This window comes from Salarias fasciatus, chromosome 6, assembly GCF_902148845.1.
Source record: "Salarias fasciatus chromosome 6, fSalaFa1.1, whole genome shotgun sequence".
In the NCBI taxonomy this organism is placed as follows: domain Eukaryota; kingdom Metazoa; phylum Chordata; class Actinopteri; order Blenniiformes; family Blenniidae; genus Salarias; species Salarias fasciatus.
In genome coordinates, this window is record NC_043750.1 from 18,793,278 (window position 1) to 18,809,047 (window position 15,770).

At 43.0% G+C, this 15,770-nt stretch overlaps 1 protein-coding gene across 1 annotated transcript in view; it reads right to left on the reverse strand.

Moving 5' to 3' along the window:
* Positions 1-9,251: 9,251 nt before the first annotated feature.
* LOC115390013 (F-box only protein 41-like) overlaps positions 9,252-15,770 on the reverse strand; it is a 33,943-nt gene continuing 27,424 nt past the window's right edge. The window contains exons 5-13 of the mRNA XM_030093665.1: positions 13,856-14,235; positions 12,489-12,727; positions 12,291-12,406; positions 11,852-12,004; positions 11,642-11,737; positions 11,427-11,545; positions 10,957-11,115; positions 10,557-10,672; positions 9,252-9,360 (exon numbers count right to left, since the gene is read on the reverse strand). Of these exons, the coding sequence (XP_029949525.1) occupies positions 9,298-9,360; positions 10,557-10,672; positions 10,957-11,115; positions 11,427-11,545; positions 11,642-11,737; positions 11,852-12,004; positions 12,291-12,406; positions 12,489-12,727; positions 13,856-14,235 (1,441 nt within the window). The 3' untranslated portion in view covers positions 9,252-9,297. The remainder of the gene's footprint in view (positions 9,361-10,556; positions 10,673-10,956; positions 11,116-11,426; positions 11,546-11,641; positions 11,738-11,851; positions 12,005-12,290; positions 12,407-12,488; positions 12,728-13,855; positions 14,236-15,770) is intronic.

A 15,770-nucleotide genomic window follows, 5' to 3' on the forward strand; every position in this document is an offset into this window, starting at 1 on the left:
TCTTTTCTTTTTTTTTTTGGAATTCATTAAAATCTTGCATACAAATTTGGCAGATGTCAGATATCTCCTTTTTCTTCTTTCGGTAAAGAAAAGTTCGACCAAAAGCTTTTTCTGAACAGTTATCAAACCGGGAACAGGAAACAGAAAGTGAGAGCATGTGGAAAGAAAGACTGCAGAATGCTGCGCCGGATGGAGTCAGAACAGACCTCAACCCAGCCGTCACGTCTGCTCAACAACATTATCAGCCCAGTGAGGGGCAAGGAAGCATCAATCTGTGATAGGAATGAAAGAAAACAAGTTTTAAATCTGTATTTACTCCCCTTTTTTTCTCTCAGTCTAATTAAAATCAAACTATTTTGAAAATATTGATTTAAAGGTTGATGAAGTGTTTTTCAGATTCAAATGTATAACTTCTGAGGACTTCTGAGAGGCTGATATAAACCCGTAAAACATCTGATTCATGGTTCTTTCTCTGGCGTTTTGCCCATGATGGTTAAAGCAGGCCAATCAAACAATTATTTAATTAATGTGTCTCTTTGTTCTCTGAGTGCACTGGATTCTTCAGCTGCTGGTTATTTTTATGGTTTGCCGAGGTTTTTCCATCTGCACTTTCAGCGTTTGTTAAAACATTTCTGTTACATAAATGTTTCCAGTTTAAAAAAAAAAAATAAATCCACCTAATGACTTTATCAGAATAGTTCCTCACAAATCAGCTCCTTAGAATCCACAGTAAGCAACAAACTTTGCTGTAGAATCCACAATGAATATGTAAATTCATCTGCTTTTGACAGATTTTTGTCGCAAAAGTCAATGTACAATGTTTCACAAGCAGCTATATACAAATATGGCTACTGAGATCACAACAAGAGATCACACATGAAGCCGTCAAAACATCAAAACAAAAGCGCACGTGAACTTTGCTTTCAGCCACACCTTTCTGCTCATTCCTACCCAGAAAGTGACCCAGTTATGAAACAAAAGTGATTCCTGACTCTGACACTGTCAAGTGAGTAGTAAGTACACTGAACCTGGAGAGCCATTAAGGCGCATGCGTTGCCTCATTGGTTCAAATAGATTTATAATTCTTAAAATTTCTATCTTCCAGCTTACATTAATCAAAACTAAGTTCCAGATGAAAAACTATCTAGTAGTTACCCAAAACTCTAAATACCATCCAGTGAAAAAAAAAAAAACAGCATGTGCTGGAAGTTTTACAATTTTGAAAACATGATTTTCAAATGTTATATTTTCTTTTAATTGGTGAAAAATAAAGAAAATGGCCAAGACATCGTCGTTCAGCCAGTAATGTATTTTTACTAAATGATATCCATTTTAAGGTCCTTTGAAATCACCAACATTTATTTACGGAGTCTGATGCTGTCCCACAGACTAGTAATAGTCTCTGCACACAATGTCAGCTAGGAAGATATCAACCTAATGCTTTGTGAGTGGCTAAATCATGGTCATTTCATGGATCAATATCTTCAAATTATGCAATGTTGCTTTAGCCGAGTCAATATGTTTTCCAGCAAAGTCTCCTAAAACCATCAAACTTTAGCTCCCTGCAGATAACCCATGAACTGATGAATCCACTTTTCAAAGACATATGACCAACTGAGCAGCTCCAATAAGTCAGACAAATGAAAATATACATAGACCAACCTACAGCTTTTAAGTTTTTTAGTGTTGGATGTGTAAAGCTCAATAGCACAAAGGCTAAAACTTCCATTTCACTGTAACTTGGCATTTAGATTAAACACTTCACTAATATGAATAACTCTTGTGAAAGCAACATTTGACCCAATAAATTAAAATCCATATTGGTTTGCCATGGATTACTTTTATCATCCATGAGTGCATGAGCTAATGCTGGGAGCCTTCAGCTGCGTCACCAGACAGTGTAACACAGAAAAGTCAGAGCGGCCAAAAAAAGGTCCAGAAAACAAGTCTCAGTAATTTTCTCTTTGTAAATTACATCAGACTTAAAACGGACAAATTTTTATTAACTGCTGTGAAAACTGAGCTGAACCAGCTGCAGCACACATTTTTAACTTGACATGGTTTTGACATGAGGCTGGATGAGCCAGACGCCGGTGCTCCTTTCAGCCTGTTTAGCAGCGGTGAGGAAGTTATGAGCATCGCTACGTGTCATGCACTACTCACAGGAACGAGTGGTTAATCATTAATCGGCCATTCGTTGGCATCTACAGTAATTTGAAATGGTCTGACACATTTCCTGCGGCAGCCAGCACCATTACTCAGGTGTAGCTGCAGGACAGCTCTTTGTTATTTGAGGTCCTGGAGACGCAGGAGAATCTGAGTGGGGGGGAAATAGTAAAAGGAGTCTGATCTTTCCAAAATCGCAAGAATTAATCAAGGAGGTTTCGCTCAAAAAAGGTCTGCGAGACATTAGTGAAACATGTGGTATGAGGCACTCGGATGTGATGACGTTGTCAATCACAGGGATGACTTGTTACGCATAAACACCTGAGGAGCTTAAGTTTCTGTCCAGGATTTGTAATTCAACATAACAGTGCTATTTCTCTTATCAGATTTATTTGAATTGCACCTCATTTGTCATATGCATGTGTGCAGTTCCCAGAAGCCGCTTCTCATAAACAGTGGAGTTGTTTACTTTGTGGTATTTAGTCTTCTTCTTCTTTTTTTTCCACTTTCTGACTTGGACTCTGACTACTGGCCGTTTGCCATCAGATATGATGTAATCAAAACGTTTCAACACATTCTGGAGACGTATGAGTTCCTCGGATCGGGGGATTATGTTGACATGAATGCAGAGTGCTAAACAGAAATCAAATTTTACCGTTCAATCACAGCGGACTATAAATCACAGATATTTGCAGGAGTAGAGACACTTGAAGGTGGCGTATTTTGATTTGAGGATTGAGAACGTGCACCATGCGGGCAGTTCAAACCCTGACAGGAAACAGCTGAGGCGCTGTTCTAATGACAAAATGATCTAGATCCAAACACCCAGCGAGGACGCAGAACTGAGAGATCTTCTGTACATCGCTTTGTTGCCAGATATAAAAATGAAGGCGCACCAGATGGTGGTTGAGAGAGAACACAAGACCCAAGATCCAGTGTGCAAACTTCCAAAAGCGTAACGTGCCAATGGTGACAGACGTCGAGAGCCAGCAAAGTTCTTATTTTTCAGACATCAGTTCCTTTTAACAAACAGACTCCTCGGTGTTATCTATTAAACTGTTTGGGGAAATAAAGCCTCTTCACATGTCGGCGCGCCGGTTCCACCCACACAGGTGCTCTCACTTTCTGTCTGATTGGACTTTTTTCTCAGACTGCGTGGGCTCATAAAGACTGATTGACTGAAGCTGCTGCCTGGCTCCTGATACTTAATTGCTCTTCTTAAGGTGGGCCTTTTTGTGCAGGTCGCACAAAAGGAGGCCTTCACTCAGGGCTCTGAACGCATCAGTAGCAAAGTGCAAAAGCAGAGAAATCAGACAGAAACGGCAACTTAGTGAGGAAGTTGCTCCAAATATTTTGGGAAATAACATAAAAAAAAAACCTATATAATTTAACAGGGGTTAAGCATACATTCATAGATTAATCATTCTACTCCACATAGTAGAGGCTGGAGCCGGGCTGCAGAGGCAGGATGGATCCTGGTCGCCATACTTCAAACAGAGAGACAAGAATCTCCATAAGCGTGGGAATTCGTGAGGAAGCCAGAGAAAGCAAACACATGAAACGGGAGCTCATATAAACTAGACCCCCGGGCCGAGACTCAATCTGAGGACAGCAATGCTGTGAGGCTAGTGTGCGAACCGCTACACCACCACGCAGTCTTTATGAATAGTGTCATTAAAATTAACTGAATCAGTGAGAGTAAGAGATTTTATTCCCAGCAGGCAATACACTTCATAATCACATCAAGTCAACTTGATGCAGTGTTGAAACATGATATTATCTATGAAATCCAACGCTGAGATTATCTAAAGTTGTCTGAGGGGAAGGATCTGCTCTAATGGTCCTACCTATTCTAAATGTTTGATCACGATGTGGACAGTCGGAGATCAGTGTCCAGCATCCCACTGTAAAGCTGCTCTCCACTCCCACTGGTTATCCTTTGCTTTTTGTGTTTAAAGTAAAAAGAACAAATGCAAAACACACACAAAAAAAGCATCAACCTTGGATTCCACCATCAAAGCCTGAGGAAAGCGTGTAATGATCACATTCATGAGTTTTGTCTCTGGGTGTCTGGTTTGAACTGCATCATAAGGATTTCACAGTGGTTCGCCGATTGTTTTTTGAAATCCTAAGATTAGGCCAAACTGACAACAAATTTAGTTTCTGTACTTTTACATCCAGGTCTAAATAACTGAATTCAACATTTATCTGTAGATATTTGCATTACATTTGAGAACAAATATCTATATTTGTGCCTCAAACATTCTTAAAACTGGCTTATTTGTTTAAAATGTCGGAATTATAACTCAGAGTTACAATGAAAGGAACTAATAAGCTGAGATATCGAGATATGAGTCTTACCGTATTGTTTCTTTGTATTCTTTCTTTCTTCTCAAAAACGTCTGATTCTCATGAATGAATCATCATGAATCACTTCAGAAGTTTGATAATGACTCATTTCAATCAGAAGACTGTGGTAATCAAGGGAAAGAATTAAAAATAATTAAAAAAAGCATCAATTTAACATAAGTGTGCTTGGGCCCACCCAACCAAACCTTTCTGATATGATTCATGTGTTTATTTACTGATTGATGTTAATCTGTCAGAGTAATCTTTGCAGGTTAACAGCCTTTACAATGACAGCTTAATCATCTGCTCCAAACAGCTGCTTGTGCATTATGATGAGGACCAAACAGCTGACCGACTATGAAAACACCGACTTACCAAGCTTAAAGTGTTCTTTCACACAAAGCTGTGAAATCAGCTGTACTGAGAGGATTGCCGTGTGCTGAGAGAGTGTGTGCAAGGCTGCGAGGCTCAAAGCCTGTTTTCTGTGAGCGGCGCGTACTCGCCCTCCGTCTCCATTCACACAGTAAGAAAGCACAGAAGGAAACGTGTGTGGGGGGGGCGACAAAGTTCTGGCAGGGATCCCGTTCCGGCAGGGAGACACGTGAGGCTGAGGAGGACTTGCTCACCATGGAGCTGCAGCAGTGTTTCCTCGCATTCGTGCCCTGCATATTTTAAACAGCTCTCTGCTGCAAAACGCCACAGATTGTCCTGCTCCTCTGATCACTGCCCGTCAGTTTAGGCAAATGCTTATTTTCAAAAAATAATAAATAACTAAATTCATTTCCACTTCACACTTATGCAGCATGTTGTTCTAGTCTTTTAACCTTTAAGTGTGATTTTATTTCCAAAATAACACACATACACAGGTACAATTTAAAGCAATTTTATTGATGACAACAAATGAGTGAAAATGAGTAGTAAAACATTTCCATCTATTGTCATCGGAGAAGGCTGATCATCGTTTGGGAAGGTGTTAGTCAGCAACAGATTTCATACTGGAGCAAAACGGATGAAGTTCATGGATTGACTTGCCGATCACGGTCAAAAACTGAGGAAGTACAAAGACAAACTGCACACTTAATTGCCCAGTTAAGTGTTGAGGTAATGTATAAAATACCGTTCGGATGAATGGGCATAGTACAATCATTCAGACATAAAATATGTACATGTAGGTACATAAACACTCGCTGTTTTTCTATTGCACGCTAGAATTCGTTGTAACTGCAACAGAGGACACTTGATCTGAAAAGAAATCATAAAATGGAATAGAGAAGTATGAGGAAGCACCTTGATTCACAGGCGATGCTTCAGACTCTAAATCAACAACGTAAACTTGTCATACTTGGAGGTGCACACAGTGAAGACATGAGCACAAAAAAAAAAAAAAAAAACCTGGCACCTCAAATCTGCAGCTTCGGAGCTCCAGATGCTCCGTCACACCACTCAGCAGGTCACTGTGCTTCAGAAAGCAAACATACCGTTGGTACGAGAGTGAAATTTACAGAACAATGCAAAAGTAAAACGACAGATGCAAAACGCTGGGTCTAAGGTCATTCTTGGCAACGGAAAAAAGCACTTGAAAGCAGTTGAATCAGTTTTAACTTCCCAACTGATGATATGAGACACGGTGGAAGAGGGAGGAGGCAAACTGTACGTCTGTTCGTTCAGAGAAGTTCGTAAGTCTTCACCAAAGTCGTCTTCCCATCAAACTCAACATAAAAGAGACGAGTTTCTTTCTTTTCTTTTTTTTTTTCTTTCCTTTTATTATTGTCAGAAGACGTCAGCAGGCCTCTTACGGACAAACACCAGCGTCGTTTCCGACTGAACCGATGACCTGCGGGCCTGTCAAAAGTGTTGAGGAAAAAAAGTGCATCATATTTTGTCAAATACTTAGAAATAGCTGAACATTAAAAACAACACTCTTAATATAATAAACATCTGAAATATCTTCTTTTTTCTTTTAAATCTTCACTAGTGCAACAACAGACTTGTTCAAATAAAGAGAAACGTTATTAACCTGCAGGCAATCAAAGCTTTTTAAACATCTAATAATTTTCTTGCCACAGTAGCAGAACAGTTAAGAAGGCAACTTAATGATTGATGCGTGAACACAAACATGCCAACATTATACACGTCGCTCTTTTTTTTATATAGAAATAAATAATTGAATTATCATCTTTATCCTCTTCTTAAATAATTTCCATCTCTATATGACTCTGATGCACATTTAATATAAAGTATCTAATACACAACTGCAATTTCAACACTACTGTTATACATAATATAGTTCTCTATGTTTATCTTTCATTCAACTTTGGAGATAAAATGCTTACAGAATGAAGACCTGTAAACGTCACCTTTTCCACTCGTAAGTACATGACCGTAATATTGTAGAACATCAAATGTTGGTCATTTTATTTCTTGCTTTTCCTCACTTCTTTTTTTTTTTTCTCAAACAAACGTTATGTACAGAGTAGCTGATAACGAAGGCAGGATTGTCTAAAACTGAAAATCAAACAAGTGCTTGGTGTTTTTCTCTATTGTGTCAGTAAGGTTTCACACATTTCCCTCAGACATTTCCTCTGTTTACAACCGAGGCGAAGAAAGACTCCCAGTGTAGAATAATATCAATAATAATATGCAGTACTGGAAGAACAGGAGGATATGGACGTCCACGACCTGCCGTTGACCTCACGCATTTACCTGGCACGCCATCGCTGTGCTGTGCGGTTTACACGGCTCCCCATAAAGACCGATTAGGAAGCGGGGACCAAAACGGCAGCTTTGTTTATCAGCCCACGTGGCGAACGCCTCGCTCTGCTAGCAGAGCTGAAATGCAGCACTCTGCCCGTCGTACATTTGATTTTCAGACCTGCTTCAACGCTTTGTGCCTGTTTTGCGAGAAGATAATGAGAGCTCTGTTTTAAAGGGGCGCTTAGGCAATTCAGCATTGCACTTTTATAAAGCTGTAAAATTTATTAAAGAGACCATTAAAAATCCACACAAGCAGAGAAAATCCTGACTTTTGGTCCATTGTGTGGTTCAGGTTCTAGAAGTGAAGTGTCCTGCCTCTTCGTTGACGTGTTTGGCCCTGTATGCCTGAAGAACACACACTTTTCCTCCACTCACACCCTCGGCTTTCAGCCAACACATCACCAAGGGTCTTTTCTCGCTCGTGACACACACCTGGTTTAAATCCCATCTTGAGAAGCTGAGCGAGAAGCTGTGTGCGTTAACAAACCGATCTGTATAAAATCAATAGGATTGGGTGCAGAAGCGTGCACAGCAAGTGCCTCTACTGTACATATTGCTACTAATACAGTCAGCTAAACTGCAGCCAAACCAGTTACCTAATTCGAAGGTGACACTGAGGACCTGATCCCCTGGTACTGAGCTCTGCAAAACAGTTATGGTGATACTTGTTCCGTGCAGCAAAAAGGGAACAAGTGTCACGTCTCGGCGAGCTGGCCGCCAGCCAGCTCGCCGCGTGGAAACGCCAGCAGAGGGAGGCAGAGGACGTCAGCCGAGGAATAGAAATTAGGATTGTACAAGAGCGCAACCGCTGCCAGCTCTCCGAATAGAATTGGCACTGTTTAGTAGGTATGAAACTCAGATGATATACAAACACGACAACACCTTCACACAACCCCAAGACTGTTCTATATGAAACGCAACACCTCGTGTTCATTAAGAGTCAGTCACACTCGAGTGGAGGTTCAATAAACGTGAGCAACTTCTGACTGAAGAGGATAAACGTCTGCCTCATGTGGAACCTCCACCCTCCTTAATGGCACATTGGAGAAAATGCTCACTGCAATGATGACAGACACGGTCACAAATGGCACCTGCAACGCCCAGTCCGACTGTCTGACGCACGAGAAGCTCCGCCTGTACTACAACGGTCCAAAACACTGAATCCAGGTTGCTTAAGGGGTAACTGTCCGTACGAGTAAGCAGAAAGTGGTAAAAGAGACGTGAATGCATCGCGGTCATGCAGAAGACTGTCACGGTTTGTGTGTTACGGGGGGAGGGGGGGGTTGATGGGGGCTGTCCTTGCTCTCTCCTCGGAGCCTGGAGAAGGTGCAGCACAACATGTGTCCGGCGTGGAAGCAGTAGGAGTTCAGAGCCGCTCAGCGTTCGGGACAGGTTGGACGAAATACAGCAATTCGATCTTTCATCAGTCTCTTTATGCATTCGCTCGTCTGCACACACACCGACACGAAGCTGCTGTCGAGCGCTGATCGAAATAGATCTTTTCTGAGCCGCTTGTTTATGCACTTCTGTGGAAGGTTTTGTATTCTTGCTTTTGAGCTGTCGGTGTTGAAGGTAGTCCGAGGTCTGCGTGTCGACGCAGGAGGTTGGGTTATGCGCTCTCAGCTGACTCCAGGCAGTTCCAGAAACGGATCCGACTCTGTGCTGAAAGCACCGTCCAGATCCAACCAAAACATTACCCTAAAAACGAGAGCTTTGATATCTGCAGAGTTTGTTACCTTTAAACACCTTTCATCCGGATCATTTCATCACTGACAGTCCGGAGTCGGACCGTTATTATAGAGATATATGTTTCAGATTTCATGAGTTTGTATCTGTTTTGGATTTGCACAGCAGGCCTCGATCCTAGTCTGTCATTGTCATCTTCTTGGTGCTGCAGATGCATTCAATGCCATGAAGAGGGCTCAGAACAGCAGGGTCTTTTTTTTTCTTTTCTTTTCTTTTTTTGGATCAACTGGAGCCCTGACGACGCCTTTCTCTCTCACCGCTCTTGAACCTGCACGAGAGCCGTTAGCAGAGGCTGTCTGCTTTCACATGGAGGATTTTGGAGAAGCCAGGTCGCTTCTTCAGAGCCTGAAAGGTGAAAGACAAGGACCGGCGTCAGGATCGCACGCCAGGATGAGCAACTTCAGTCTAATATTTACAACATTCAGTTTCCATCAATTTCATCATGCTGAGTTTCCTTTCATCGACAGTAAGAGTACAATCGCTGATGGGTGTGAAAGGCTGAGACGCAGCAGCTTAAGGACGACTAGCTTTCTCATAGAGCTTCACCTTTACAGAACCCCTTTTGAAAAACGGGATGATTAAACATGAGAGGAAGCTGTCTGCTCCTTTTAGAACGCTTGCTGAAAGCCACTGAATGGGATACTCACAAAGACTAAACTGTAAATAGACTTATTTCAACATCAATACAATTGTGGGACTCCACAGCCTTCGATGCTTGGCACGGAATGCAAGAGGAAGTGTGTTTGGTTTATTAATTCACTCTAACAAGACAAGCAGACTTTCACAGGGGAGATTTCTTGAATTTTTCATGAGTGTACCCACACGAGCTCTCCTGCTTATCCCACAAATGCGTATCCCTAACAAATGTAGCACCAAAGGAAATGATCAACTTCTAGTGGTGCGGCATTTTATTGAGCCGTCAAATCTGTGATAGCGGAAAGAACAACTAAGATGAAGTTTGTTTTTTCATGTGAAAGGAAATCTCACAAACGCCAAAACACAGCTTAGATGAAAAATGTTGAGTTTGCCCAGTTCGGTGTGTTAGGATATGTTTGTGATCTATTTTTGGCTCAGACTACTTTATTTTTCACAAAGCTAGATTTGTTTAACTCTTAATTTTCACACACAATACATGAAAAAAATGCAAAATCTCAATCTTTCCACATGTGGTCAAAGGGCATGTAAATTCTATCAAATTATAGCAAAATAAAACGTGGTCAAAATGTCCCAAAAGCAATAAAAATGCCAAAGAGCTTCAAAGTTCAACTTTTTTATTAATGGCAATCTAAAGCTGACCAGGTCAGTGTACTGTCCTTTCAGGAACGGCTGAAAGAACAAAATAGAACTTATCATGACTGTTTAATTATTGGTTTTTCTATATTTGGTTCTGAAAATGTAAAGTTGAAGATAAGGCCTGTAAATCCAAAGTGTGAAATCACCAAGCAGCAGCGGCTTGCGGTTGTTCTTATGGTTCTGAAACTGCCAGTCAGCTGTTACGTCTCCAAGTGTGATTATGAGGAGGATGTGAGTCAAACTGTTACCTGCAGCTTGTTCACCATCTCATCAAACAACTTTCTGGCTTCCGGGCTGTTGGGGTCCTCAAAGTAGTCTTCGATTCCAATCTGGACCACGATGGACTTGAGGTTACGACAAACACCTGGTGACAAAATTCATAAAAAAAAAAAAAAAAAAACCCACAATAGCAGTTGTGCATTATTTCTATTAAACAAGACTTTACCAACGTCTCTGTAACAGAGTTATTTAAAGCACAGCAGAACCTACATAAGATTGATGCATGCATTAAATTCCTACATTCATAATATATACAAATGATGACAGCCAACCAAAATTCACACCATTAGAAGATAAAAGGTGAATTCAGGAGACCACGTTTTACTTTCAGCGTCCCGCCGCACTGTGAGAAGACTCTTTGAAACTCACTGTTGAAGTGAAGCAGGGCTTTCGGGGTGACCGGGGTGGAGGTGAGCACCAGCATCTCAAGGCCTTTCAGTCCCTCTCTGCAGACCTCTGCTGCCACCTCCTGGTTGATTTCACTCACGTGGTCTAACTCCAAAACCTGCAGGCGCATGCAGTTCCTCGCTGCACAGATGGGGAAGATAAGGAGGGAAAATATAGTAGAGGTCACTCCAGGACATGAGGACTTGTTTATGTCGGAGCTGGCTGCAGCTGAAATTCAGGCCTATAAGCTGAATGCATGAATACACCTGTTCTCATGAATGGAAAGAAAAAAAATATATATAATGTAATAAATAAAAAATGTCAAAAGTGAACACTTTTTGATGCGGCACATCAGAATGTGGCGGAAACGTAAGAAATGCACTGGAGCTGATATTAAAGGAGAAAGGAGTGCACCCCAGTGCAGCTTAGAATATTCTATCAGAAATGTTTACCCAGAGAGGCCAGACCCTGAATCCCACAGCCGGCCCCACCCACACCCAGAGCGCGGAGGTGTGGCCAGCATCTCCCGATCGTCTGCAGACATCGGTTACTGAAGCGAGCAGGTTGTTGGCTTCAAGACACAAACATTCGAGAAAATCAGTTTATTAGAATTCTGTTTTGAATGTCACAGTATTTGAAGAAACTGGTAGGTTTGTCTTTGCGTTACCATGGGTGTAGTGGAGCCACCTGCAGGGAAATGATGTCTCTGCATCCAGCTCCGAGAGCCCAGATCACCTCCTGGCCCACTGGGTCTGTGGCACTCCTACAAGTCAACATATTAGAGGATTTCAGGGCATTTTTGAGGTCGGTGGAACATAACAGAAAATGTTTGGGGCTCGATGGAGAGCTGGAGAGGGGGTGTAGGCGGCTGGCCTACCTGTAGGTGACGGCCTGGAGGGCTCGGCAGTAGCAGCTGGCCAGCCAGAGGGAGCGATCAGTCAGCAGGTTGGGGCAGTGTGAAATCTTCAGAATCAGCAGGTTACTTCCCGTGGCCTTTAACAACGCCTCCAGACCCTCCTCCAGACAGCCACTTAGATGGAAATGTAAGCGAAGGTCAACATAAAAACACAGACAGAACAGAAGAAGTCATTCGCACGCCGCTCAGTCTACCTGCACTTCAGCTTTTTCACACAGGTCAAATTTTATTTTTATTTTTTTTTAATCCTGTAATATTCCCAGCAATATGCAAGTAACAACATGTCTCATCAGTCTGTGTTTGAGGAACCATTAGGTAAGTTGCACAAATCACTCTTTTGCAAAGCAACATGCTTTTTGAAGCCAAAATAGTAGATAGTGCTGCGTTAATTAAGCCTCACCGTGTGCTTTTAAGGTAGTCCTCCTTGGTTTCCTTCTTGCCTCTCTGTCTGGGTTTGAGGTTTTGCAGGATGAGCGAGTGCGTCTGTGTGCACCACTGAGACAATGTGCTCAGAAACTAAAGGAGAAATAAAAACATTAATGCAGTGAGAGTCCTGCATGCTTCTTAATATTGATAACCCCTGATGTGAAACACGCACCTTGGAAGAAATGCGAGCGTTTTCTAGCAGCACTCTGGTCCACACTGCGGGGTGGCGAGCCACAAACTTCCAGTTGCGGCAGACCTCAGCAGCTCTCAGCAACGTTTTAGTATCCAGGTAGGTGAAGATGCAGAAGAGGGCCGCACGGATCTTGAGGATCTCTGGACTGATCACCTCATTTGATTTGGACGGGCTCTTTTCGTGGCGACAGGGTTTACTGTAGAGCCCTTCAGACCGACCTGTGGAAAGAAGAAGACTCATCAAAGGAGGAGCAGGTTGTTTCCAGGCACGTACTGTACAGGAAAAGCTTTGATTTTGCTGCTTGGTTTTCAAATCTTCAGTTACTACTGCTCAACAGACATTCTGTCACATGGTGGCGCCAGACCTCAACGAAACCACAACAGAAATTACATAATTTTTTTTTTCCTCCCTCTACTTCTTTCTGCTGCTATCTATTCCTTGACGCCATGTGTCCAATCCAGGCCCGGTTTATTCCTCCCAGCAAGATTGCTCTCAGATGACTCATTTCATCTCTGGCCTTGGAAGGCGTCTGCTTGAAACCATCAGGGCTATGAACCATTGCTTACACTTTCACTCTCTCTTCCTCTAACCATCATGCACACGCACGTGCACGCACGCACACACACACATACACGCGCCACCTACGCTCAAGATTTCCAAATGAACTAAAAAAGCCAGGCTGTGTGTTTTGCACGCTGAGGAAAAAAAAAAAAAAAAAACCTGTGGTCATGCAGATACATACCATATAAAACCTGGCAGAGACTCTCCCAATAAGGAGAACAGCGTCAGAGCAGAGGAATGCCAGGAACATGTTGAGCGTTACGTGGAGGAGAGCGTTTCATTTAATGGGGAAGCTATAAGCCGTTCAAAGCGAATTTGTCACAGATCTTTGGCCCGGTTCCGCTCCCTCCAGGACCGCCCCGGGCCCACCTTGTATTTATGAACCCCTCAACAGGTGGGAAAGAGCAGCGCTGCTGCAGCAGCAGTCTTAAAATCTGTTAAAAATCATATCTTGCAATGCAAAAGCAAAAGCTTTTAAAAGATATGCAGGAATGTGCTGAGGAATCCTCCCTCCATCAGCTCACATGAGATTTTGGAGAATATGCTTTTTCGGTCAGTGAGACATGCAAAATATTACAACTGGAACAACTCGACCTGACCCACATTCCCCTATGGCGTCCCCTATGGTTATTTTGTAAGCCCTTTCTTCTGTGAACTCTTGCTCCCATGTGTCTGAGCCGCTGGCTGGATATTAGACTGCAGAGGGAGCATGTGAGATGCATGATGGGGATTTCTAAGAATAACCAGTTCTAGTGCTCTTAACAGCTTTCCCAGAGAGCCCTTACTTGTGTTGGGGCGGTACGCCGCCCTGCTGTGGTGAGGATAGGGTGCGGCGGACTGCTGGACTTCGGCCACGGCTCTCCTCTCTTGTTCCCACATCTCCACTTCGGATTCGGTGGTTCGGGATCCGACGTCAGACACGTCCCCCTCCTCGCCTTCGGTGCTGTTCCTGTAAGGTCGCCGCTGCCAGTTCTGGATGGCCTGTTTACGGAGACCCCAGTTCCTCGACGCGCAGCCGGGGGAGCGCTCGTAGCCCGCGTCGCCCAGCCGGCACTGCATGTGGTAGTACTGGGCCTCGGGACACTCCTCCATGGGATGCATCTCCACGCTGTCGCTGTCGTAACCTCCAGAACCCTGCGACATGGACTTCACCCTCCCAGATGCTCTGTGGGAAAGCAGGAGGTGGGGGGGATTTACTATGAATATACTTTATTTTTAAGGATAATCAAATGCTTGAATGCCTCATAACAACATGAACTGCAGGCTGAATAATGACTGAAGAGACCTAATAAAAAGCCACTACCAGAATCTTCAGGGGAATGTGTGTGTTGACTTTCTGTTATTGAGATAAATAAGAAGAGCAAAGCCTTGTGTTTATGAATCTAGCGTGCGGCCACAGTTGGCAGCTCTGACTCATTTACATATAAACACCTCTGTAAAGTTGTCAGGTTGTTGTTGTTGTTTGACCGAACCAAGAGAGACAACAAGAAGTCAGACAATAATACTTACTGCTTGGTAAACACAAAATCTACGGTAAATATATCACAGTTAGTGATAAAGTCACAGTTTAAAGTCCACAAACCACTGGCATGAAGCAGGGGCATTTCAGAGGACGTGTAAAGTAAATTAATTGCAGTAAAAATCAGCTTCCATCCATGCACAAACTGATACAGTACTTAAAATAACCTCACAGCTCACATGAGAAAAGAGCAGTTACAAACACCAGCCTGTTAAAAGTAGGGCATTTTTCTCTGATTCTTCTCTCTCTCGCTGCTGCCTCCTCTTTTTCCTTGTGTTGCAAAGCATTCAAAACGAAAGCGAAACAAGTGATGCTTTCTTTATGCATGGAGGAGGTTTAAAATGCACATGGTGCCAAAAATACAAGGTCAGATCTTGCGAAATGGGAACAGTGGTGTCTTTGGTTCGCTGCAGTCTGACGAGCTCCAGGTAAACACCGACATGAGCAACATGCCTTATTGTTTTGTCAACATTAAATCGGCATAATGTGCGGCACGCAAGGTGATGTCGGCTCGACTGCCATCGCATAACGAGAGCCTTCCGACAGCTTCCACTTCACTGGGTGCTTGGTAACAGAGCGGAGGAAACATTTCCTTTGAGCGAGAAGAAACCTGATCTCCGAGCGCGTCCACGAGGCACATTAGCATCCCAGTGTAAACATATATAGCTACTCAATAATCGCTGAGAAACACGCTCCCTCTCGTCTCCTTGTACTGTGTTGTTTACGAATGCTTGAATCAATATGAACAGACTAACACGGAGAGCGGAAGATTTTATGTCCTGGAAGCATTGTTCTCATCTGGGTATGGTGTGAAAAATGGGGACTGCCAGCTACTCGCACTCTCAGTGATGGATTATACTTACAAATGTAGATTTTTGAAGAAAAAAAAAACACATTTAGTGCAGTGTCGATTTGTTTAAACAGTGTGGGAATTGCAACTCAGTCTGCAGCAGGTATGAAGAGAGATTGTGAAACCTCAAAGTCTCGGCGCACCTGCAGAAGCAGCTCGTAGCTGCCAGAAGTTCGGAGCAGGAACATTTATGGGACACTGGTATTTGTTATCCTTGCCTATAAAATACAGAGGTCGGCTGACATCTGCAGTGAGGCTTTCATAAGTGCTGGAGCCTCTTTTTGTGTGGTTCTGAGGAACTGTTAGGACTGGAACCAGGAATAATGAACAA